The 23,552-nt window shown below is 38.7% G+C and overlaps 1 protein-coding gene across 1 annotated transcript; it reads left to right on the top strand.

The window, feature by feature from the left end:
* Positions 1 to 5,943: 5,943 nt before the first annotated feature.
* LOC102481932 (olfactory receptor 5A2) lies at positions 5,944 to 6,903 on the top strand. The gene has a single exon (XM_006147427.1). It carries the CDS (start codon positions 5,944 to 5,946, stop codon positions 6,901 to 6,903), a length of 960 nt encoding a protein of 319 aa, XP_006147489.1.
* Positions 6,904 to 23,552: the final 16,649 nt, after the last annotated feature.

Genomic DNA, 23,552 nt, shown 5'->3' with positions numbered 1-23,552 from the left:
AAGATCCTGGGAGGACAATGGAGTAGGGACTGCAGTATGGCCATTCCCTCTGGGGGGTGATTTTTTGTTTTCTGTCCCTCTCTCTCTCTGGCAAGCGTATGTGCCTTACAGCAAAAAATTCTATCAAAACAACAACGACAACAAAACCTTCTACTATTTTAATAAAATTTGATTTTTTAAAGCAAGGGTATGGAGAGTTTATGCTTTTATCCAAATGGATTTAATAGAGTTACTTTCTTCCTTATTCTCAAATATCTTATAGAATGGGTGACAAATACATTGCATGTCTCCACTCTGCATTTTTCTGTCTAGTGTACACATTGCTAATTTATAACTTTCTCTTTATTTTTAATAGTGTTGGTCTTACTTTGTAGATAGTCATAATCATTACAGTAAGCTGGTAAGGCAGATAAAATCTATTGCTATCTTATTGACCTTTTCTAATCCTAGGAAAATGTATATATGAAAATCAAATAGCTTATATTTTAAGTATTGCAGGTCTTAATTTGGAATAAAAACTCTTCTATGGCTAAAAAAGCCCCTCCCAGCCATAAGGTCTCTTAGGCCAGTTTATTACCAATCCTAGATAACATTTCTCTTGAAAAAGAACTTGAATTGGTGCCATAGTACAGTGGTTGAGTTCTCTATATTCAGAGCTGAATCCTACATGTCAAACTGTGGTTCAAAGATGAGCTGCGAAGGCTTGAAAAGTGCACTAGGTGCATATGTGTGCATCCCCAAAATCCTGACAAGAAGGTGATTGGAGGAAGAGACAGTGCAGCAAAACTATGCCCTTTTGGTGGGGGAGTACTTCCCACGCCCACCTCTGATGAGTACATTGTACCCTATAAAAAAATAAAAAAGAGAATAAGAAAAGAAAAGGAACTTACATGTCTTTTCATATTCACAGTTGATGTGGGGTCATTTCTTTCTTTCTTTCTTTTTTGGAGAGGTTTTTTTCTGTAGGGCACGTGTGCTCACCAAAAAGACAGAGAGAGACAGAGAGACAGAAAGTGAGAAATCACCCCCTCAGAAGGATGGCTACACTGCAATTCCTTCTCCTCCATTCTCTTCTCAGGATCTTGGGCACGCACACACATGTGCTCGGTGTGAGTTTAAGCTACCGGGTCTGGGACTCAAACCGCTGTTGACTCCATGGGAGTCTAGTGGCATAGCCATTATGCCAACTGCTGGACCCAGCCTCTTTTTCTTTCAATGATCTTAGTTGCTAAGTTTATTTTCCCCTAAATTAAACCTATTAACTTTGTGGGTCAAAAGTCTTAGTAATTATATTCCTTTATATAGAAGATGTTTTTGTTATTTATTTATTTTTTGGAGAGGTTTTTTTTTTTTTTTTTGCTATAGTGCATGTGTGTTTGCCTGAAAGACAGAGACAGAGAGACAGAAAGCGAGAAATCATGACCTGGAGAGATGGGCATGCCACAATCCCTTCTCCTCTATTCTCCTCTTGGGATCTTGGGCACGCATGCACACGCGTCTGACATGAGTTTAAGCCACCGGGTCCGGGATTCGAACCGTAGCTGACTACATGGAAGTCCAGCAACATAGCCATTATGCTAACTGCTGGTCCTGAAGATGTTTTTGTTATTTAATGTTTTTTCCCTTTCAAACTAAAGAGTGCTAAGTTGATCTCTATGAAACAGGTCAACTCCTTTATATAAATTTTCTTTCTGAAGAAAAAATTAAAAAAAAAAAGCAAATATAGCAGGCTTCAGAGTTTAAAGGGTCTTTGGACAGTGGGCTCAATATACCCAGCCCTAGAGGGGTTAACTGACTTGCAACAATACATCCAGCCAGTGGCTGTGCTGGGAATGGCACCCAAAATATTAAATAGAAAATGGAATATTTTTATCACAATGAAACTGTGTCACAATAAAAAGTCATCTAGAAAGGAAAGGCACTTCTTGGCAAGGACCCAAGAGACAGGATTAATGAGGACATTAGTTTACATTTATTAAGTGATTTCTATTTGTCAGACATTGGGTAAGTCTTCTTTATTTATCTTATTTAACTATAACAGCAACCCTTTTGGGGTATGTATGTATTATTACCACAGTTTTATAAATGAGAAAGTTAATATGTAAGAGATTCACAACTTTGTACATGTTTATTTATTTAATTTAATTTATTTTTAGAGAGATTTTTGCTATGGGATATGTGTGCTCACCAGAGAGACAGAGAAAGACAGAGAGACAGAAAGCAAGAAATCACCACCTAGGAGGGATGGCCACGACACAATCTCTTCTCCTCCATTCTCTTCTTGGGATCTTGGGCACGCATGCACATGTGCCCTAAGTCACTGGGTTTGGGGCTTGAACCATGGTCAACTAAGTAGGAGTCCAGCAATGTAACCATTTTGCCATCTGCTGGTCCCTATTTACTTATTTACCTGAGAGGTTTTTGCTTTAGGCACTGGCTCACCTGAAGAGAGAGCGAAACAGTGAGAGAGAGTGTGAGAAATCACCCCTCAAGGGGGAATGGCCCCAGTGCAATCCTTTCTCCTCCCTTCTCCTCCTGGGATCTTGGGCATGCATGCCCACATGCTCAGTGTGAGTTTCAAGTCACTGGGTCTGGGACTCAAACTGTGGTTGACCGTGTGATAGTCCAGTGATGTAACCACTATGCCATCTGCTGGCTCTGTACATGTTTATATTGATAAAATAGCAGTGGTAGAATTTGAACCCAAATCTTTCAGATGGAAATCTGTTTTTTTTTTTTTTTTTTTTGAATTGCCAGTGGGTGAGTGCACTCACATGAGAGAGAGACAGAGACAGTGAGAGTGAAAGCACTGTCCAACGGGGAGTGGTAACATCATGATCTTTTTCTATATTCCTTCTTCCCATTTAGGATATTGGGTCTTCATACATATGTGCTCAGCATGTTTCAAACCAACAGGCTGATATTTGAACCACAGTTTGTCACATGGGATCTGGCTCTTTTAATCCCTGATCTATGTGTGGGGCTGGCCCAAGAAATCTGTGAATTTAGCCAATACATTTTAGTACAAGGCTTGATCTATTTGTGTGTGTGTGGTTTACTTCCAATGAAGGGTCTCTTAAAACAAAAGGCTGCTCATTAATTAGGGAATCTCAAAAAAATTAAAAAAGACAGGGGACCAGCAGAAAGAAGGCACTGGAGAGGGCTAGTTGGCCCCTTTTGCCATCACTCCAGAGAATAATTAGTGCTCAGAAATATTTAGCTTTAATGATCGCTGGGCTTTCACATTGGACCCTGGAGTAAGTGACAGAGGGCAGCCATTTGGAGGAAGAGTATATCTGCCCATTAAGATAAGAAGCTCCCACAGGCTATTTGGATAACTTGGTAAGTAAGGCACAGGGATTCCAGAAGCAGGTACTACAGTGTACATGAGGCAAAGCATAAAAAAATCAACCGAACCAGAATCCAGGCCTAGAGCTGTGGGAAATGCAGATGAACTGAAATGTGCCAAAGATGTTACCAGAACAAAGCAACTAGATATTTTTTCTCTTGTAGCACATGATCTTGGGATACTTCTACCTAAAATAACTCAGTAAGTTCAGCTCATCCCCTCCCACCTTGTTCATCTAGTAAATAACAACTATACATTTGCAGCCTGTTCCACCTTGTATCTGTAAAAGGGACAGAGGAACATTACTGCTTCCTGAGACTGTTGGCAGAATTAAATGGTTTCATGTAAACTGAATCTTTAGGTCTGAGTTTGGTACACAATAAGTGCCAAATGTGTGTTTGTGAGTACATCATCATATTGTAATTGTTATTATATTATGATTGCGAAGTGTTGGTGATTATAAATGACACTTTATTATTACAATAACAATAAGCCAATTATATCACAGGGTCTTTCAGAGGATAAGTAGGGAAAAAATGAACTCATTCAACAAATATTTACTGGGTGCCCAAGTCTCACATACTGTTCTAAGCATTCAGTATAGAGCAACAGACAGACAAAAACTCTCTGCTTTGGTTTGAGGAGCTTACATTCTGATAGGGAAGAACCCTTTAAGGTAAGAAACACCAAACTCATCTTATTTCCTTTTTGATGGAATTAAATAGATATATAAATGAAGAATAGTCTGAGCTTATCTGGTTTTGACTGTTCATTCAATACCTTGTGGGGAGATTTGAAACTTTTAGAAAACACAGAGTAGTTTTTAACATGAGGAATAACAGAGAAAAGTAGTCAGATAGGATTGGTTGCAAGTAGGTATGGATGATATGATTCTGCACAAATGCTAAGATAGCAGCTATTTAGATTTTCTCGCTGAGTCTTCCCTAGGGCACTTCTGCCTTTTTACACCATTTGTATTTTCTCATTTTGCTTATACCTTACTCCAGTGCCGATATATCTTTGTTTAGTTGCCAAAAGTGTATGAATTTACCTCATGTCCTCAGGATGATAGTCTGACCTGGCCTAAAGACATCAAAGGTGTTCCTTGCTGGTGCATTGGTTTTAAATATCTAATGAACTCTTTCCCATTTCCCAGCTTCCCCCTCCACCTCCCCCCCACAGGAAGTACTGCTTTCTGCTGGTTCTTGCCTGCCGTGGCTCAGCCTGTTTCAGTCCAGTTCAGCATTGTTCCCTCTTCCTTCCTCATGGAGGCACATCATAGCCCTTCTATTCTGTAAGGGTGCCGTTGGGCTAGTCCAGATTTTAATCTTTCTTTAAGTTTTATGTGGTAACTTGTGTAAAAAACTGATATAATTAGAAAACATTTTATAGTCCTAAGCATGCATGTTTATGTGTATACACACACGCATGCACACACACACAGAGTCTACAGTTAATTCCTGAACAACATGGGGACTAGAGGATCTGAGCCCTTGGTAGTCAAAAGTCCATGTTTAACTTTAGACTCTCCTCAAACCTAACTACTTACAGCCTACTGTAGATGAAAAACCTTATCGATAACATGAATAGTCAATTAACATGTATTTTGTATGTTGCATGTATTATACGTTATATTTTTTACAGTAAGGTAGAGAAAAGGAACTGTAATTAAGAAAATAAGAAAGAAGAGAAAATACATTTACAGTATTTATTTATTTTTAAAAAAGAATTATTTTATTTATTTACTTACTATTTTTCCATATGAGTTTTGCCAGAGAATGACAGAGAGAGAGAGAGAGAGAGAGAGAGAGCGCGAGCAAGCAAGCTGCCAGGTCCAGGACTTGAACCGCAGTTGGTCATGTGTAATTCCAGCACCTTAACCACCATGACACCTGCTGGCTCCTACAGTACTTATCAAAATAAATCCACATATAACAGGACCTGTGCACTGCAAACCTGTTTTGTTCAAGGGTCAACTAGACACACTTATTTTTCTCTTGGTTTCACTATCTAGAAGAATGAATTGTTAAACTCTAATGTGAATTTCCTCCCACAAAATGGAAGATGTAAAACATTATAGCCCACTATATCCAGTTCCCTTTTTGTTGAGTTCTTACACTGAAGTTACATAAAATAGTCAAGATGCCTAACTTTGATTTTATATTAATCTGGACTTATATTATCAAGTCATTTAGTATAAAAAAAGCCATAGGAACCCAGCACCAAAGGGATTTTGGAACTCATCTGATTCAATGCTTTACATTTGAGAAAGCAAGGATTTCAAAAGATGAACTGACTTTTCCAGAGTCCTATCAGTTAGAATTAGAGCCAAAGACAAAGTCAGGTTTCTGACTCCCAGTCGCTTTTCCCCTTGTCTAAATCTCTTTTAGATAACAAGATAGATTGCATACAAAATTTTAAAGAGTGCCAAGGGATTATCTTAGGCGGATTTCCTCCGAATTTACTTAGAAGGTGACTGGGATTGAATTGAATTTTAGCTGCTGTATGATCTTCCAAGAAATAGCCTGTCTTTAAATAACAAAATATGCCCTGACCATAGGATTGCTTCTTTCCTTTATACAGGAAGAAGGCCTATGGCTGTGGGAAGGAACAACACAATTGTTACAAAGTTCATCCTCATGGGATTTTCAGATCATCCTCAAATGAAGATTTTCCTTTTTGTATTATTTCTGGGGATCTACCTCTTGACCCTGACCTGGAACCTAAGCCTCATTGCCCTCATCAAGGCGGACCCTCACTTGCACACACCCATGTACTTCTTCCTTAGTAACCTGTCTTTCTTGGACATCTGCTATGTGTCCTCCACAGCCCCCAAGATGCTCTCTGACATCATCACAGAGCAGAAAACCATTTCTTTTGTTGGCTGTGCCACGCAGTACTTTGTCTTCTGTGGAATGGGGCTGACAGAATGCTTCCTCTTGGCAGCCATGGCCTATGACCGTTATGCTGCCATCTGCAATCCATTGCTCTACACGGCTCTTGTGTCCCATACCGTTTGTTTAAAGATGGTGGCTGGGGCCTATGTGGGTGGGTTCCTTAGTTCTTTGATTGAGACATATTCCATTTATCACCATGACTTCTGTGGGCCGAACATGATCAACCACTTCTTCTGTGACCTTCCTCCAGTCCTGGCTCTGTCCTGCTCTGACACCTTCACCAGCCAGGTGGTGACCTTTGTTATGGGTGTTATTGTTGGAGTCATGTCTGTCCTTGTGGTCCTTACCTCTTACAGTTTCATTGTTACTGCTGTCCTGAAGATCAGCTCAGCTAAAGGTAGGACCAAGGCATTTAGCACCTGTGCCTCTCACTTGACAACTGTGACCCTCTTCTATGGTTCTGGTCTGTTCATGTATATGAGACCTAGTTCCAGCTACTCCCTAAACCGGGACAAGGTGGTGTCCATATTCTATGCTGTGGTGATTCCCATGGTGAATCCCATCATCTATAGCCTTAGGAATAAGGAGGTTAAAAACGCCATGAAAAAAGTAGTGGAAAGGGATCGTATGCTTTTTCACAGGCATTCATTTTTCTGACCTCTAGCTAATGTTTAAAATGGAGCCATGAGCTGGGTCAATTGTACAGGCATTTATGAAATTTTGGACTAATTAACATTTATAATAAATTGTGTGGTCCTGGCTCTTTTCCCACTTTATAAGATTCTGTTTACTTATTGTCTATTAGAGAGAGAGTAATTTGGCTATTATTGTTTCTAGAATAAGTAGCGTTATATAGATGGAACTTTTAAATGTGGGATTTAGCAGAAAACTTTATGACAACTAAAAAAAAAAAAAAAAAAAACAAGAAAGGAAAAAAATTCCTGGACTATCAAAATAGAGTTTCCATCTGTAGGAGGAAAGCCACTGAAAAATATGTTATTCTGGCTTCAGGGTGGTGTTTGTTTTTTTCCCTTTATGAGAGAGATATAAAAAGTGATGCTGGGATCCATCCCCAGTCTCAGCTGGCCTAGATTATGGCATAGGCAACCCCGCATGCTTAGGGAACTCAGGATGTGAACCCAAGAACTTTTCCTATTTGGGTCCAGTTGCATTACCACTGTACCACCACCACCTGGCCCTTTAGGGTTATGGTTTTTAAGATATTGTATAGCATAATAACTTGAAGAGAGTAGCAATGCTTCTTCTTTTTTATTTTTCTTTTTTGGAGAGGTTTTTCCTATAGGGTGAATGAGCTTGCAAGAATGACAGAGAGAGACAGAGAAACAGAAAGCAAGAAATCACCCCCCGGGGGGATGGCCAAGCCACAGTCCCTTCTTCTCCATTCTCCTCTTGGGATCTTGGGCACGCACACACACACACCTGGCATGAGTTTAAGCTACCAGGTCTGCGACTCAAACCGTGGTCGACTATGTGGGAGTCCAGTGACATAGCCATTATGCTAACTGCTGGTCCCGAGAGTAACAATGCTTCTAAGCACAGATGCCTTTCCTTCTTCTGAGATTTCATTTTTATTTATTTTTTTAAAGAGATTTTTGCCTTAGGGTACATTTACTCACTGGAAAGAGAAAGACAGAGACAGTGAGAGGGAAAGTGAGGGATGACCTCCCAGAAGAAATGGCCACATCACAGTCCCTTCTCCCCCATTTTTTCCTCCTGGGATCTTGGGCATGCATGCACACATACCTGGTGTGAGTTTCAAGCCAGTAGGTCTGGCACTCAAACTGTGGTCAGCTATGCAAAAGTCCAAAAATGTAACCGCTACACCATTTGCTAGTCCTTCAGAAGAGATTAAAAATATCTTCTGAGATTCTTAAATCCTTTCTTTATAGACAGGACAGACCCTCTCATGTTTGAGAATTATAGCCATAGTGATCCACTGTGACTAATGGGATATATTAATACTCTTTAGAGGTATGAAGGTAGAAATCTTGATTTGGACCTTGATGTCTGCACAAATGAGACAACCCCTTCGCCAGCTTAATCAACTATATGATAAGTGGTAATTAAAGTGATTTAAATAAACCAAGGAATATTGCATAAGCCTCAAATAACGTTCTAACCAGCTCTTGGGACTTCATCTCATTGAGATGAAGAGTTCTCTATTTGTATCAGGTTTGGGATAAGTTTGGGAAGAGAACTTAACAAGGGAATTGAAGACAATAATATTTCTCTTCCACATCTTCTCAGAACTTGCTATATGCCTTTGAATTGGCAGTAAAGAACTAGAATAAATTCATTCAGCTGAAGCCTTTCTTGGGTAGTCTATAAGTAAGTAAATAATATGTGCCTTGTGTCCTTGGGCAAGTTTCTTGGATTCTGTAGGCCTCAGTTATTCATCTGTAAAATAGTAATAATTGTTTCTTGGCTTCATCTGAAGAATTAAATGAATGAGTATATGTAAACAGAATAGTGCCTTGTGTACAGTAAAAGTTTAAGAGGGGCCATTATTATTATTATTATTATTATTATTATTATTGCTATATAATAATTTTTCACTGCCCAAGTCAAAGACTTGGAAAACACTTTCTTGGTTTAGTAGAAAGTGTGATTTTTGTAATAGCTTTCATGTGGTAGAATGAGTCTGGGGAGACTATAGCAAAGTAGTTAAGAGTAGTCATTCTTTTTCTTTTTCTTTTTCTTTTTCTTTCTCTTTTTCTTTTTCTTTCTCTTTCTCTTTCTCTTTTTCTTTTTCTTTTTCTTTTTCTTTTTCTTTTTCTTTTTCTTTTTCTTTTTCTTTTTCTTTTCTTTTCTTTTTTTCCTGTAGGGTACTTGCATTTGACAGAGAGAAAGAGAGAGGAAAAGTGAGAAATCACCTCCCTACCCTGGTGGGGGGATGACTGTGCTGCAGTCTCTTTTCCTCCATTCTCCTCTTGGGATTTTGTCCACACACACCCACACACACATGCCCAGTATGATCTTTTCTTTTTTTTGGAGAGGTTTTTGCTATAGGGTGCATGTGCTCACCAGAAAGACAGAGAGACAGAAAGACAGAAAGTGAGAAATCACCCCCCCACCCTCCCCCCAGGGAGGATGGCCACGCTGCAATCCCTTCTCCACAATTCTCTTCTAGAGATCTTGGTATGCACACACACATGCCTCGCATGAGTTTAAGCCACCAGATCCAGGACTCGAACTGCAGTTGACTTTGTAGGAGTCTAGCGACATATCCATTACACCATTTGCTGGTCCCCAACCCAGTATGATTTCTCAAGCCTCCAGGTCAGACTCAAAGGATATAGTTGACCATATAGGGTCCAGTGCCTTAATCCCAACGTTACCTGCTGGCCCAAAAATCTTCATTCTTAAGTAACCAGAAATGTGATTAACAATCTCATCTCTGCCATTTTGTAGGTATGTGGTCTTATGTAAGTTACTCATAAGTTCCATTTTCCTCACCTGTAAAATTAGGGTAATAATTGCATCTACCTCATAAAATTCATGCAAGTAGGTGAGACTATGTATGAAAAGGGCTTAGCCCAGTGTCTAGCATAGGGTAATACATGAACAATATTAGCTTATATAATTAGTCAATTAGTCCAGTTGGGACAAATCAAGAAAAATCCAGGGTCGTGTGCCGAAAGATCATTGTAATGGCTTTGTTATATCCACTCACATTGGGACATACCGTCTCCGTGAAAAAGCACACTCATAACGCTCATGCCTGCTATTTCTCTTGCTTATTGGAAGTAGTGCTTAGGAAATTAGAAGGAGCACGGGTTCCTAAAGTGGCTTCCCATGGAAATGTTACCCATGTGCCAAGTCGATCACTACTGAGACTCCTCCCTCTGTTCCTTATGGCCATTTTCCCCTCTGCTTTTCTTACCTGTATGCCACCTCACCAAGCTTCTACCTTCAATTTACCAATTTTCAAAGCAGTAGCTAATAAGTTCTCCTAACGCTATAATAAACACATAATAAATAAATAAATGAACAAGTCAATCAGTCAATAAATGGGGAAAATGCTTCATACTTTGATTTTATATGAAGCTGTCTCTGATCCAGTATCATCTCTGAACTGTTTTTATGAGCAAAGATTCTGAATGTAAAGTCTTTATAAAAACCTCTCTTGTTTGTCCACATCCAGGGATGAGAATATTCTCTTTACATAGAGACTCTAGAAGTTACTTCCGTGGTTTGCCCAACCGCTGAGGAAAAAGTAAAGCTCATTAGTTACCATTCACTCTAATGCATAAGATGGGGATGGTTACAAGATCTGAATAAGGCAAAAATGGTTTGGGGCTTATGTAAGCCAGATGTTAAACAAGACTTTCCAAATAAGTGCATGTATTATTGGGTCTATACAAAGACATATATTAAATGATATTTTGGACACTAAAGGGACCAGGCATTTTATAGCTATTTGAAGTCCAACTGCCTCTAGGGAGGGCTAACTAACTGGAGATGGAATTCATTTTAGTAAAATTACCATAACCTAGGGTGTGGCCCTCCGTTTTCGCAACCTCCACAGATCTTTTCCAGATGGACTGAAGTTAACCAAGCTCAGAATAGCTAACTGCATAAGCTAGACTGACAGTTTTAGTTTTCAGTGGAGGACGAAACTGCCAAGCTTGTACTGGTGCCAGTGACACGATTCTCCATCTGGTCAGGAAACCACATAAGAAGATAAATTACTACCCCAAAGTCTATTTTAAGAGCAAAAGAACAAAGCAATGTGGATAATGTTTATTAGTGCCTGATGTGCCCAGCAGCAGGGTTTGGACAGCCTGAGGCCTTGGGCCAGGGGACTGACAAATTTTCTCTCCAAGTATTCCTTTTCCTCCCTTCCAAGATGACTGTCCTCCCTTCTAGCCAATACATAACTTACAGATTGTTGAATTGATTACTTTTACTTCTTTTGATCTAAAGCCATTTTTCCCCCTCTAAAATGGCTCTGCTACTTATTTTATTTCTCTCCCATGAGCTGATTTATGGTTTAATTTTGAAGGTTTTGCGGACACCTGACTGTTGTCCCTATGTACTACTCTCAATAATCCTCCTCCTCTCTTTGATGGGTACGTATGATTAGACTCAACTCCTAAGCTAATGAGTGATACCTCGAATTGACTCTGATGAGATTTTTAAACTTTTCTCTTTTTTTAAAAGGAGTTTATTTATTTTAGTTCTTGGGGGGGGGGATGTCAGTGCACACTCAAAGGGTTTTCACATCATGATCCATTCTCAGCCTGAGCCAGTCTTGATAATCATGGGCATGCACACACATACCCAGTGTGTACGGGGAGTCCACCAGATGTGAGCGCGGGGGCGGGGGGGAGGTCAGTATCAGAAAGTTTACATTACTGTGGTACCTCCCTGCCAGCCTCAGAGATTGCCTAAAGATGAATAGTCTCGGGAGAGCTAGTGGCGTGGCAGTTAAGGTGACAGATCCTACATGGCTGGCCATGCAGTTTGAATTCTGGACCTGGTGGGTTGAAAAACAGGCAGGGCATGCACATGTGTGTGTACATCCAAAATCCCCAAAGAAGGGAGAGATGGAGGAAAAGGGATTGTGGTATGACCATCTTCCATGGAGGAGTGCTTTATCACTTTCTCTCTTTCCCCCTCTGGTGAGTGCATGCCTCCTCTGGCAAAATTAAAATTAAAATGAAACCCCCGTAAAACCTCATGTTTCCAGCCTTGAATCTGGATAAACCTAGAGCTTGCCTTTCTGTGATCATCCATGCAAATCAGCAATCTCTTGAATTTTACATGCCTGTGTCCAGGTAATTGAGCTGGATTTCCTAGACCTAAAAATGAGCAGGGAGAGCCCGGCTACCTTGCATTTAAGAAGATATGCCATGTACCCTGCATTCTCCCATCAGCTTGATCTATGACTACCTTTCTTAAATTCTTGGTGTCTTGTCTCCATATTGATAACATTTCCACCCCCGCCCCCTGGAGAAGACAAACTGACGGTGTATATCTGACCTTTGCTGCTTTTATTTCATCTTTACTCTTCTTGTGCTCCCCTTTCCTTCTAATGCTGGCCAAAGTTTCCTATGTACCATACTGCTTAGGGACAGGCCATGGATGAAAGTCCCCTCTTTTCTACAAGCAAAGAAATAGCCATAGCAATCTCTCGGAATCATGATTTAGAACTTATACAAACTGGGGGCTGGCAGGTGGTGTGGTTGTTAAGGGTGCAGGATTCCTACATGGCCGACCTTGGTTCGAGTCCTGGACCTGGCGGCTTGCTTTCTCACTTTCCATCTTTCTCTTTATCATGCTGTCCCTCTCTGGTCAAATTAAAATGAATGAATAAATAAAAGTTAAATTTTAAAAAAAGGAACTTATACAAACTGGATTTGGCACCATCTCCCTTCAGAGTTGCCAGACCAACTGGCTGGCACTATCTAGTTGGAAGACAGACAACCACACATTTTTGTGGAAACACACTCTAGAAATAAATGGGCACCTGGGATCTAGGGAGACCTCCTGAAACAGAGGGCTCATTTTGCTTTCAACTAAGTTCTTCTTCTGAAATATAGCTATCATGTCAGATTGGACTTAAATGTTAGCAAATATAAAAAACTTGGGACACGTAAGTATCACTTTGATGTCATATGGTGTATTCTTGTTTGCTCTAATAAAACCTTTCTTACGCCAAAGGAGGCTGAGTTGTTTTCGTTTTAAGAACTTCTCAGGGAGCAAAATTGATTTACATGGTCCAGAAGGAGGAAGTCCGTAAGTCAGACAGACATACACTGAAGCTCACAGTTCATTTTCTAATAACTGTCAGCTAAATGAGTAGCCTGGCAAGAGTCATCTTTCCCTTCAACCTGACCCTCGGCTTGCAATACAATTTACAGTGAGACTTCATGTAGAACAAGTCACAGTTGGGTGGTTTCTGTGAGTTTCATCAAAAAGAGGTGTGTTGTGAGAAGTTCTGCACCAGCCCAATTTCCCTCTGCCTTGTTGCATGTATCCTGTGACAGGCATTACTGACAATTGGCTGTATCGTCCATGTTGTCTGTATAGATGCCTCTTTCTTTCTTTCTTTCTTTCTTTCTTTCTTTCTTTCTTTCTTTCTTTCTTTCTTTCTTTCTTTCTTCCTTCCTTCCTTCCTTCCTTCCTTCCTTCCTTCCTTCTTTTCTTTTCTTTTCTTTTCTTTTCTTTTTTTTTTTTTTCTTTTCTTTTCTTTTCTTTTCTTTTCTTTTCTTTTCTTTTCTTTTCTTTTCTTTTCTTTTCTTTTCTTTTCTTTTCTTTTCTTTTCTTTTCTTTTCTTTTCTTTTCTTTTCTTCTCTTTTCTTCTCTTTTCTTTTCTTTTCTTTCTTTCTTTCTTTCTTTCTTTCTTTCTTTCTTTCTTTCTTTCTTTTTCTTTTCTTTTCTTTTCTTTTCTTTCTTTTCTTCTTTCTTTTTCTTTCCCTTCCTTCCTTCTTTTTCTTTCTTTATTTTCTCTTTCTTCCTTTTTTCTTTTTCTTTCTCTTTCTTTCTCCTCTCTCTTTCTTTTTTTAAAATTTAATTTTATTTATTCATTCATTTATTTTAATTTGACTAGAGAACTAGAGAGAGACACACATGGAGAGAGAGAGGAAAGTGAGAAAGCAAGCTGGCAAGTCTGGGATGTGAACCATGGTCAGCCATGTGGGAGTGTCCAGCACCTCAACCACCATGCCACCTGCTGGTCCCTCTCTTTCTTTCTTTCTTGAGAGAGATTTTTGTTATAGCACACATGGGCTTGCCAGAGAGGTGGAGAGACAGAACGTGATGCTGCAATTGTTTCTCCTCCATTCTCCTCTTGGGATTTTGGGCATGCATGCACATGTGCCTGGTGTGATAGTCCAGTGCCCCAATCACCACATCACCTGCTGGCCCTTCGCAAGCATATTTTATGAGGACATCATTTGATTTTTTTTTACCTTATATTAAGATTATCTATAAATTGCCATTACACTTTATCTTCCCCCCCCCCTTTTTAGTATTTAGCAAGTGTGCTTATGGGTGAATTTTCCAGTATCCTTTTTCTACCCTCAAAGGGTAATCCCCCCTCTTGCAGAAGTTTATAGTGGGGTTTAGAGTAGGAGCAGGAAGAGTCTTACTTCAGTACATCATTCTAAGACATCGTCTTTCTGTCTCTTCTGGATTTCAAAGAAGAAGGGAAAGATTATTTTACTCACACTCTCAGGCATCTATCACTTATAACAGAACCCTTGACGTTTTAGTGTATTAAGGTGCTTGGCACATTATGGACACCTAATCAGCATTTCACAAATAAATGAATTAATCTTTGTATTTTAGTATGAGTCCTAGTATATTGGTTCTTACTAAATCAAAATCATGATTTACATTTGATAAAGTTCCTGCAGGCACTTAACAAAAAGTAAAATGAATAATTCATGTGGCTTGTAAGTTTAAGGTAGAATTGTCTGAGGCAAATATAGTTATGATGATGAATTTTTAGGCTACATTGTATTGTAACAAATTATACTCTTATTGTTTTGAAAAGGATTGGCATTTCATAATGAAACTAATTAAATCTGTGTAACAGTTGGGCTTGTTTTTTAAATCACTTAAATTGTGTAAGGAAAACTATTTATTTAGAAATCTATGTTTAGGGGAGATGGCTACTGAACTTGAGCTGTGAAACATTGCTTTCAGAGACTAACAATAAAGATATTCTGCTGAGACTTCTCCCTCTAGACTCATTTCTAGTCGGTGGGGCTAGCTGTGTATCCTTCTCTGCAACTTTCTGTCACTCTTTGTCTCTCAGTGTCTCCCTGTGTCTTGTCTCCCCCCAATCCCCCCATTTAGGAAAGGCATAAGCCCAGGTCCATCTTGTGACTGCTTCTGAACTTGAGCAGTGAAACACACTTGCTATGTGGTTTTTATTTTTTGCCTTTTAAAATTAAAATGCAAAATTTTGCTTTATAGTCTTTTTAAAATTTCTTCTTTTTCTTTCTTTTTCCCCCTCCTCTTCTTTCCTCTTCTCTAGTTCTTTTCCTTTTTCCTTTAACTTGATCTCCTTGGCTGCTCAGCCTACACTCACTGAATGTCTAGACAGGTCAAAGTGAACAGTATCCAAACATGTGAATATCATTAGGATCAGAATATTCCTAATTACCACTGAATCTTATACACAAAGGGTGAAAAACAGAAAGAAGAGAGATTGCAGATCACCTCCTCCTGCACACCTCTGAAAGCTCAGATTGAACTTCAAGATTTAGGAAGAAATGCACAATCCACCAGATAATCATAAATCACCACAGGGTCACAAGAAATGTGAGAAAGCAAGAAAATACTTCTTCTCTAAGGGAAAAGAAAAACTCCTCTTCATCCACAGACAGTACAATGGAACTCACAGGAATGTCAGATAAAGAATTTAGAATATTCACAGTGACAAAGCTAACAGAGATGGAAGAGAAGAGAGACAATGAACTGCAGAAGAGGCAGGAGAAAGGAGCTGACCAGTTCCAGGACGTGAGGAAATTCTTGCAAGATCTGAAAGAAGAAATATTCACCATAAAAGAGGATCAGATGGAACTGTTAGAGATGAAGGCTATAATACAGGAAGTCAAAATCTAAGAAGACTAGATCATACAGAAAACTGAATTTCAGATGTAGAAGACAGAATCTCTGGATTAGAAAAATCCACCACAAAGACTGAGAAAATTGCCCCCCAATATGAGAATAATATACAAAAATACTAGATACTATCAAACGTTCAAACATCCAGATAATTGGTATCCCAGAAAGTAAAGAGACTAAGAGCATTGATAATCTATTCCATGAAATTCTGGAAGAAAACTTTCCAGACCTAGAGAGGCATTCAGAGATCCATATCCAAGAAATACAAAGGACCCCAAATAGAACCAACCCAAGAAGATCTTCCCCAAGACACATTATAGTCAGATTGAGCAAAACCACAAAGACAGGATTGGTGAGAAAGAAACATCCAGTTACCTACAAAAGATACCACATCAAGCTCACAGCAGACCTCTCATCAGAAAGAGTGATAAAGAATCGAAACATATATTCAAAGTGTTAAGGGAAAAGCAATATCAACCAAGAATATTGTACCCGGCAAGATTATCCTTCATATGGGAAGAAAAGACAAGGGTATTCTCAGATAAACAAAACCTGAAAGAATTTACCAACACCAGACCAGCTCTCCAAGAAGTTCTGAAGAGAGTGCTATACCAGGAGAACACACAGACAGAAGAGTTCAAAAACAACTAAGAAAACGGTCAACTTCATGGTAGGGACAAGTCTGGAGCCGAATTTTATATTCCAGAATTTAATCAATAAGATCGGACCACGATAGAAGGATAGATTAAGTGCATCAGACTGAACTAGTGAAATAGAATCTTACAACTTTTGACTAAAATATTACTGATTTTCTTCTAGGCTTTGTTTTCTGGATTTAAGGATTTTTGTCTTGTCTTGAGCTGCTGACAGGTTCATGTACTTATTATTTGAACAGAATCCTAACCTGTTTCCCGACTTTAAGTTTTAAGCAAAGCTCTCTTAGCATATCTGTGATTTTGATTTATTAAAGTTAAAACTGTTTTTCTTAAAATTAAAAAAATTATTAAAAAAATACGTATTTATTGACCACAGTAAGCTATATAGCATCAGCTAGGTGCTACTTTATAGTATATTCATTATACTCAGAGTTTCACACCTAAAGTCAGACTCGTATTCATAGATATATATATACATCAACTGACCTTGTTATTGAAAGTAGTTAGATTAATTAAGATATTTTGCGAATCAATAAAATGTGGGGAAAAATGCAAAACAACTGTAGACACCAGAGACAGTGTGAGAGGAGGGTAGAAAATGGCAGCGGGTGAGAAATAAGGGGAAAAATACATACATACACACACACACACACACACACACACACACACAACTAGAAATGGACAATTATCAATGATAACATGTATGATTAAGCCACTTTATAGTATATTCTGGATGGGAAATCACATTTTGTATGCTGTGACTATGCTCAGTAAATGAATGTAAAATTAATTAATTAAAAAAATCTATATTTAGGATATAGGATATCTATTTTTTTCAGTCAACTCTGTGAGATTACTATTTATTTTTTAAAACTATTGATCTAATTATAATTATAGACTTATCATTGAAAATATGACTTCTCATATATTAAATATGTATGCCTATATGCATATGTATTTATTATTCAGCAATAAGGCCTTAAGAACATTTAAAAATGTGTTTGTGAGTAATCAGTAGGCTACAGAAACTAGCAAAATAACAGGGTAATCTAATTGCATATTTATGAACAGAGGTGATAAATAGAAAGGTAGACCGAAATGAATGTGATTAAAAATATATAAGCATACAAACAAAAAGCCACATTTCAAAAGTAATAAAGGGAAATTAAAACAATTTTTCTAACAAATGAAATAATAGTAAAAGACAATTTTAAAATAAGTTTAAAATTTCATTATCTGAATGTTGGGGAAAATACAATGAGCAATGGTATATAGTAATTTATTTTTTGTGAAAATATAAAGTGGTTTAAGAAATTTGAAAATATACTTTTGATAGTGGCTAAACATAATAGGCCAATGCATACTTTTGTCTTTACCCTTGCCCAAAACCCTTCTAAAGTGACAATAAAAGGTTTAAAAAATCATAAAATCACCAAGATATGAAGAACAGGAGAAATGACAACAAAAATTGGAAGCTGGAAATCAGATATGTAAAGGCACTCGGAATCAATACACCAGAAAGCTATGTGTCCTGGATAGTGTGGAGAGGAAAAGCCAGGAAGAAGTAAGTTGAATCCCACTGCACTAACTCAAATAGGGTAAGAAATTGAAGGCACTTGGTACTTGCTCAGAGTGTGTGGAGCTTAAAACGGGAGGTTTGTTGTTTACTGCAGCGGCATTCACAACAGCTAAGGAACCAACCCAACTGTCTATCAACAGATAAACAGAGTTTTAAAAATGTGGCACACATATGTACAATGGGACATTATTCAGCCATTCAGAATGAAATCCTGTTATCCAAAGCAATATGGATGAATCTAGAGGACATTAGGTTACGTGAAATAAGCCAGGCACAGAAAGAGAAATAGTGTGTGTTCTTACTCACATGTGGAAGCAAAAATAATATAAAGTTTATTTATTTGTTTCTTCTTCTGAGAGAGAGAGAGAGAGAGAAAGAGAGAGAGAGAGATCCACAACAGAGTCCTCATGCCACAATCCACCCCTACCCTCAGCCAGCTTGGTTCACAGGCATGTGCACATGTGTCAGGTATGCACAGGAGGCCCCAGGACCTTCCCATGTGACATAACCATTATGCCATTTTCTGGTCCCTGTATTTTATTTTTTTATACAGTCAATCACTATATATCATTATAGCATGTGAAATGAATATTCCCAGCATGAATACACTGTTAATCTAGTTAAAGATATTTTCACACATGTTATCATCAACAGAAAATTTTCCATTTTTGTGTCCCTTAAATATTTTGCTTTTTTATTTTTCTTCTCAATTCCTTTCCTCTCACCCTCCCATATTTCTCTCCCTCCTCCACACTGTCTTTAGTATTCACAGTTGTTCTCCATGAATTTATATCTTCTTGTCTTTCAGTTTTTACCATAGACTGCAGACATTTGGTATGTATTGAGTGGGGACATACAATGCCTCTTTTTCATAGTCTGGCTTGCTTCACTTACCAGTAACTCTTCCATATATATATGTCCACTTTCTATCAAATTCAGGGTCTCCTTGTGTTTTTTTTTTTTTTTTGGGAGGGGGGGTGCTGAATAGTATTCCATAGTGTATATGTGCCACCCTTTTTCTCCTGGGTATCTACACAAAGGATAGGAGAATGGTTAGTTGGAAAAGTGCTTGCACATCAATATTTATTGTGGCATTATTCATGATTACTAAGACATAACCAACCCAAATGTCCATGAAAAGATAAATGGATTGAAAAAGCGTGGCACATAAAAGGTCTGGAGAGAAAACCTAACAATGTAGGGTGGGTTTAGGTGAAAGGGTTCTGTTTAGGAAAAATTGAATATGATTGATTTTTTCCAAACTTTCCTATCCACTTTGCCCAGTTCTTTCTTTTTTCCTCTTTGTTTCTGCTCTTCTTTATATGATCATAATCTCCTTTTGTCTTTCTTCTCCTACTCTTTTATTCCTTTAAACCAAGAAACTTGAGACATGAAAGAGAAGGAATCTGTATATGTTTCTTCTTCCTTACCCTAAATCTCAATAAGGTCCTTCTGAACATGATCTGTCTGTGAAACACCATCTAAAAGTTAAAAAAAAAATTGATTCTAAATAGAAAAGTAGAGAATTGAGAACCCACCCACTATAGTCTGATTCAGAATTCCTGAGAGTTTGTTATTTCTGTTTATTTTTTTATTTTTTATTTTTTTCAGACAGAAGTGTCTGATGATTGTTGTAATGCAAGGGTGACATAATTCTTTTATGAATGACAAGATTGGAAGTAACTATGCAGTCCCAGAGTAGATTCTTCCAGAGTGAAGAAGATTCTTTGATATCAAAATGTCACTGAGTTAGCCACATAGCATAGTGGCTAAGGGGGCCAGATCCCACATGCCTGACCATGGTTTGAATTCTGGCCTCAGTGACTTGAAAAATATACCAAGCACATGTCAATGTGTGCCCAAAATCCTCACAGGAAGGTAAAACGGAGGAAAAAGGATTGTGGTATAACTTCCTCCCATTGGAGAGTGTTTTTTCTCTCTTCTTCTGTCTCTGGTGAGTGCACACACCGTGCAGCAATTAAAAAAAAGTCTGAAAAGATTAACAACCTATGGGAGATCTTAGAGCCTAAACAAGGCACAAATTACTAGAGCTGGTCTTTCCTCTCTCAGCCAAGAGGGAAGTTATTTACAGCTTGCATGGTTTTAATTGCTCCTCTTTGGTATGTCTTGTACTCTCCTAGGAGTGATGGAGAAGGCTCATAAGCATTTACAGCTTTTTTCTTCCCCCAATTTGATCACCTCTTAAAGAAGCTGAGTGAGTCAGACATTGCAAATTTCAGATTATGTGCTCATCTCAGAGTGCCAATGGAATGGGATACACAGAGAAGCAGGAAGCGACAACATTTACTGTCCATTTCAGAATACCTGGGTATAGCACAAAGTAAGAGAAGCTGGGTCACAGGAGAGAAAACCTTTCTTAGAACCATTAGGTGAGTGATTTAGAGACTTGACTAAAGAATGTCAAGGGCCTAGGATCCAAGTAGAATTTTATAGATTTACAAATAACTGTGTCATTGTCCTTGAAGTCTAAGTTTCATAAGGAGTTTTCTTATATAGCAGCACTTTGAGCTTCAGAAATAAAACTTTAGAAGGATTATCCAAATAAGCAGGCTGCATCAATAAACTTTAGCACAAAGTGTGTATGGGAGGACTGGAAAATGTTTGACTCATTTGAGTGGTGTTCAGAATCAGAGAACAGAGACACAGAAGAAGAGTTGTGGTTTATTTATTTATTTATTTATTTATTTATTTATTTATTTATTTATTTTGAGAGGTTTTTGCTATAGGGTGCATGCGCTTGCCAGACAGACAGAGAGAGACATAGAGACAGAAAGCGAGAAATCACCCCCCAAGGGGGATGGTCACGCTGCAATCCCTTCTCCTCCGTTCTCCTCTCGGGATCTTGGGCACGCATGCACACGTGCCCGGCGTGAGTTCTAAGCCACTGAGTCCGGGATGCGAACTGTGGTTGACTACGTGGGAATCCAGTGACATAGCCATTACGCTAACTGCTGGTTCCCAGTTGTGGTTTATTTTTGAGGGGCCTACATTACCTGATTTGTTTCATTTAAAAAGCTAAATTCAGTCTATAGAAGGTGGAGGGTGTTTTTCCTGAACTGAGTGGATTCAATACTACTTCAAGGAACATGTCAGGTTCTTAAGGAAATGAGGAACCACTAGTCAAGAATAAATGTATGGCTCATTCTTCTTCAAGCTAAGGCCACATGCAATCCCCAGCCCACCCCAAAAGCCAGGCAACTATAGTCCCAGCTATCAGAAGTCTCAGGAAGGAGGATCATGACATAATGAGACCCTTTCTTAAGAAAAAAAATGTAAGTACTTGATCTTCTGAGACTAATAGTTCTCGGGCCAGATCCCACATGCCTGACCATGGTTTGAATTCTGGCCTCAGTGACTTGAAAAATATACCAAGCACATGTCAATGTGTGCCCAAAATCCTCACAGGAAGGTAAAACGGAGGAAAAAGGATTGTGGTATAACTTCCTCCCATTGGAGAGTGTTTTTTCTCTCTTCTTCTGTCTCTGGTGAGTGCACACACCGTGCAGCAATTAAAAAAAAGTCTGAAAAGATTAACAACCTATGGGAGATCTTAGAGCCTAAACAAGGCACAAATTACTAGAGCTGGTCTTTCCTCTCTCAGCCAAGAGGGAAGTTATTTACAGCTTGCATGGTTTTAATTGCTCCTCTTTGGTATGTCTTGTACTCTCCTAGGAGTGATGGAGAAGGCTCATAAGCATTTACAGCTTTTTTCTTCCCCCAATTTGATCACCTCTTAAAGAAGCTGAGTGAGTCAGACATTGCAAATTTCAGATTATGTGCTCATCTCAGAGTGCCAATGGAATGGGATACACAGAGAAGCAGGAAGCGACAACATTTACTGTCCATTTCAGAATACCTGGGTATAGCACAAAGTAAGAGAAGCTGGGTCACAGGAGAGAAAACCTTTCTTAGAACCATTAGGTGAGTGATTTAGAGACTTGACTAAAGAATGTCAAGGGCCTAGGATCCAAGTAGAATTTTATAGATTTACAAATAACTGTGTCATTGTCCTTGAAGTCTAAGTTTCATAAGGAGTTTTCTTATATAGCAGCACTTTGAGCTTCAGAAATAAAACTTTAGAAGGATTATCCAAATAAGCAGGCTGCATCAATAAACTTTAGCACAAAGTGTGTATGGGAGGACTGGAAAATGTTTGACTCATTTGAGTGGTGTTCAGAATCAGAGAACAGAGACACAGAAGAAGAGTTGTGGTTTATTTATTTATTTATTTATTTATTTATTTATTTATTTATTTATTTATTTATTTATTTATTTATTTATTTATTTATTTATTTATTTATTTATTTATTTATTTATTTATTTAAGAGACACAGAAGAAGAGTTGTGGTTTATTTATTTATTTATTTATTTATTTATTTATTTATTTATTTTGAGAGGTTTTTGCTATAGGGTGCATGCGCTTGCCAGACAGACAGAGAGAGACATAGAGACAGAAAGCGAGAAATCACCCCCCAAGGGGGATGGTCACGCTGCAATCCCTTCTCCTCCGTTCTCCTCTCGGGATCTTGGGCACGCATGCACACGTGCCCGGCGTGAGTTCTAAGCCACTGAGTCCGGGATGCGAACTGTGGTTGACTACGTGGGAATCCAGTGACATAGCCATTACGCTAACTGCTGGTTCCCAGTTGTGGTTTATTTTTGAGGGGCCTACATTACCTGATTTGTTTCATTTAAAAAGCTAAATTCAGTCTATAGAAGGTGGAGGGTGTTTTTCCTGAACTGAGTGGATTCAATACTACTTCAAGGAACATGTCAGGTTCTTAAGGAAATGAGGAACCACTAGTCAAGAATAAATGTATGGCTCATTCTTCTTCAAGCTAAGGCCACATGCAATCCCCAGCCCACCCCAAAAGCCAGGCAACTATAGTCCCAGCTATCAGAAGTCTCAGGAAGGAGGATCATGACATAATGAGACCCTTTCTTAAGAAAAAAAATGTAAGTACTTGATCTTCTGAGACTAATAGTTCTCATACTATTCCTGATATAAAAATGTTCTTCGGATTTTGTTTCTTAGCCTACGGTTGTGTTGAACTTTTCCCACTCAACTAAGTAAATGTTAGGAAGGGCTGTTAATGAAATATCTTTTTTTTTTTGGAGTGTTTTTTTTTTTTTTCGCTATAGGGTGCGTGCGCTCGCCAGACAGACAGAGACATAGAGACAGAAAGCGAGAAATCACCCCCCAAGGGGGATGGTCACGCTGCAATCCCTTCTCCTCCATTCTCCTCTCGGGATTTTGGGCACGCACGCACACGCGCCCGGCGTGAGATTTAAGCCACCGGGACCGAGATGCGAACCGTGGTTGACTACGTGGGAGTCTAGCGACATAGCCATTACGCTAACTGCTGGTTCCCAATGAAATATCTTTAAGGAAAGGAACATCTCAAAGGGGCCACTTTTTTATGTTATTTTCCCATTGCCTTTTTCTC

Source organism: Tupaia chinensis, unplaced genomic scaffold (assembly GCF_000334495.1).
Source record: "Tupaia chinensis unplaced genomic scaffold, TupChi_1.0 Scaffold000213_1, whole genome shotgun sequence".
Classification (NCBI taxonomy): Eukaryota; Metazoa; Chordata; class Mammalia; order Scandentia; family Tupaiidae; genus Tupaia; species Tupaia belangeri.
The sequence above is the reverse complement of the archived record's forward strand: the minus strand, read 5'-3'. Positions and strand labels throughout refer to the sequence as shown.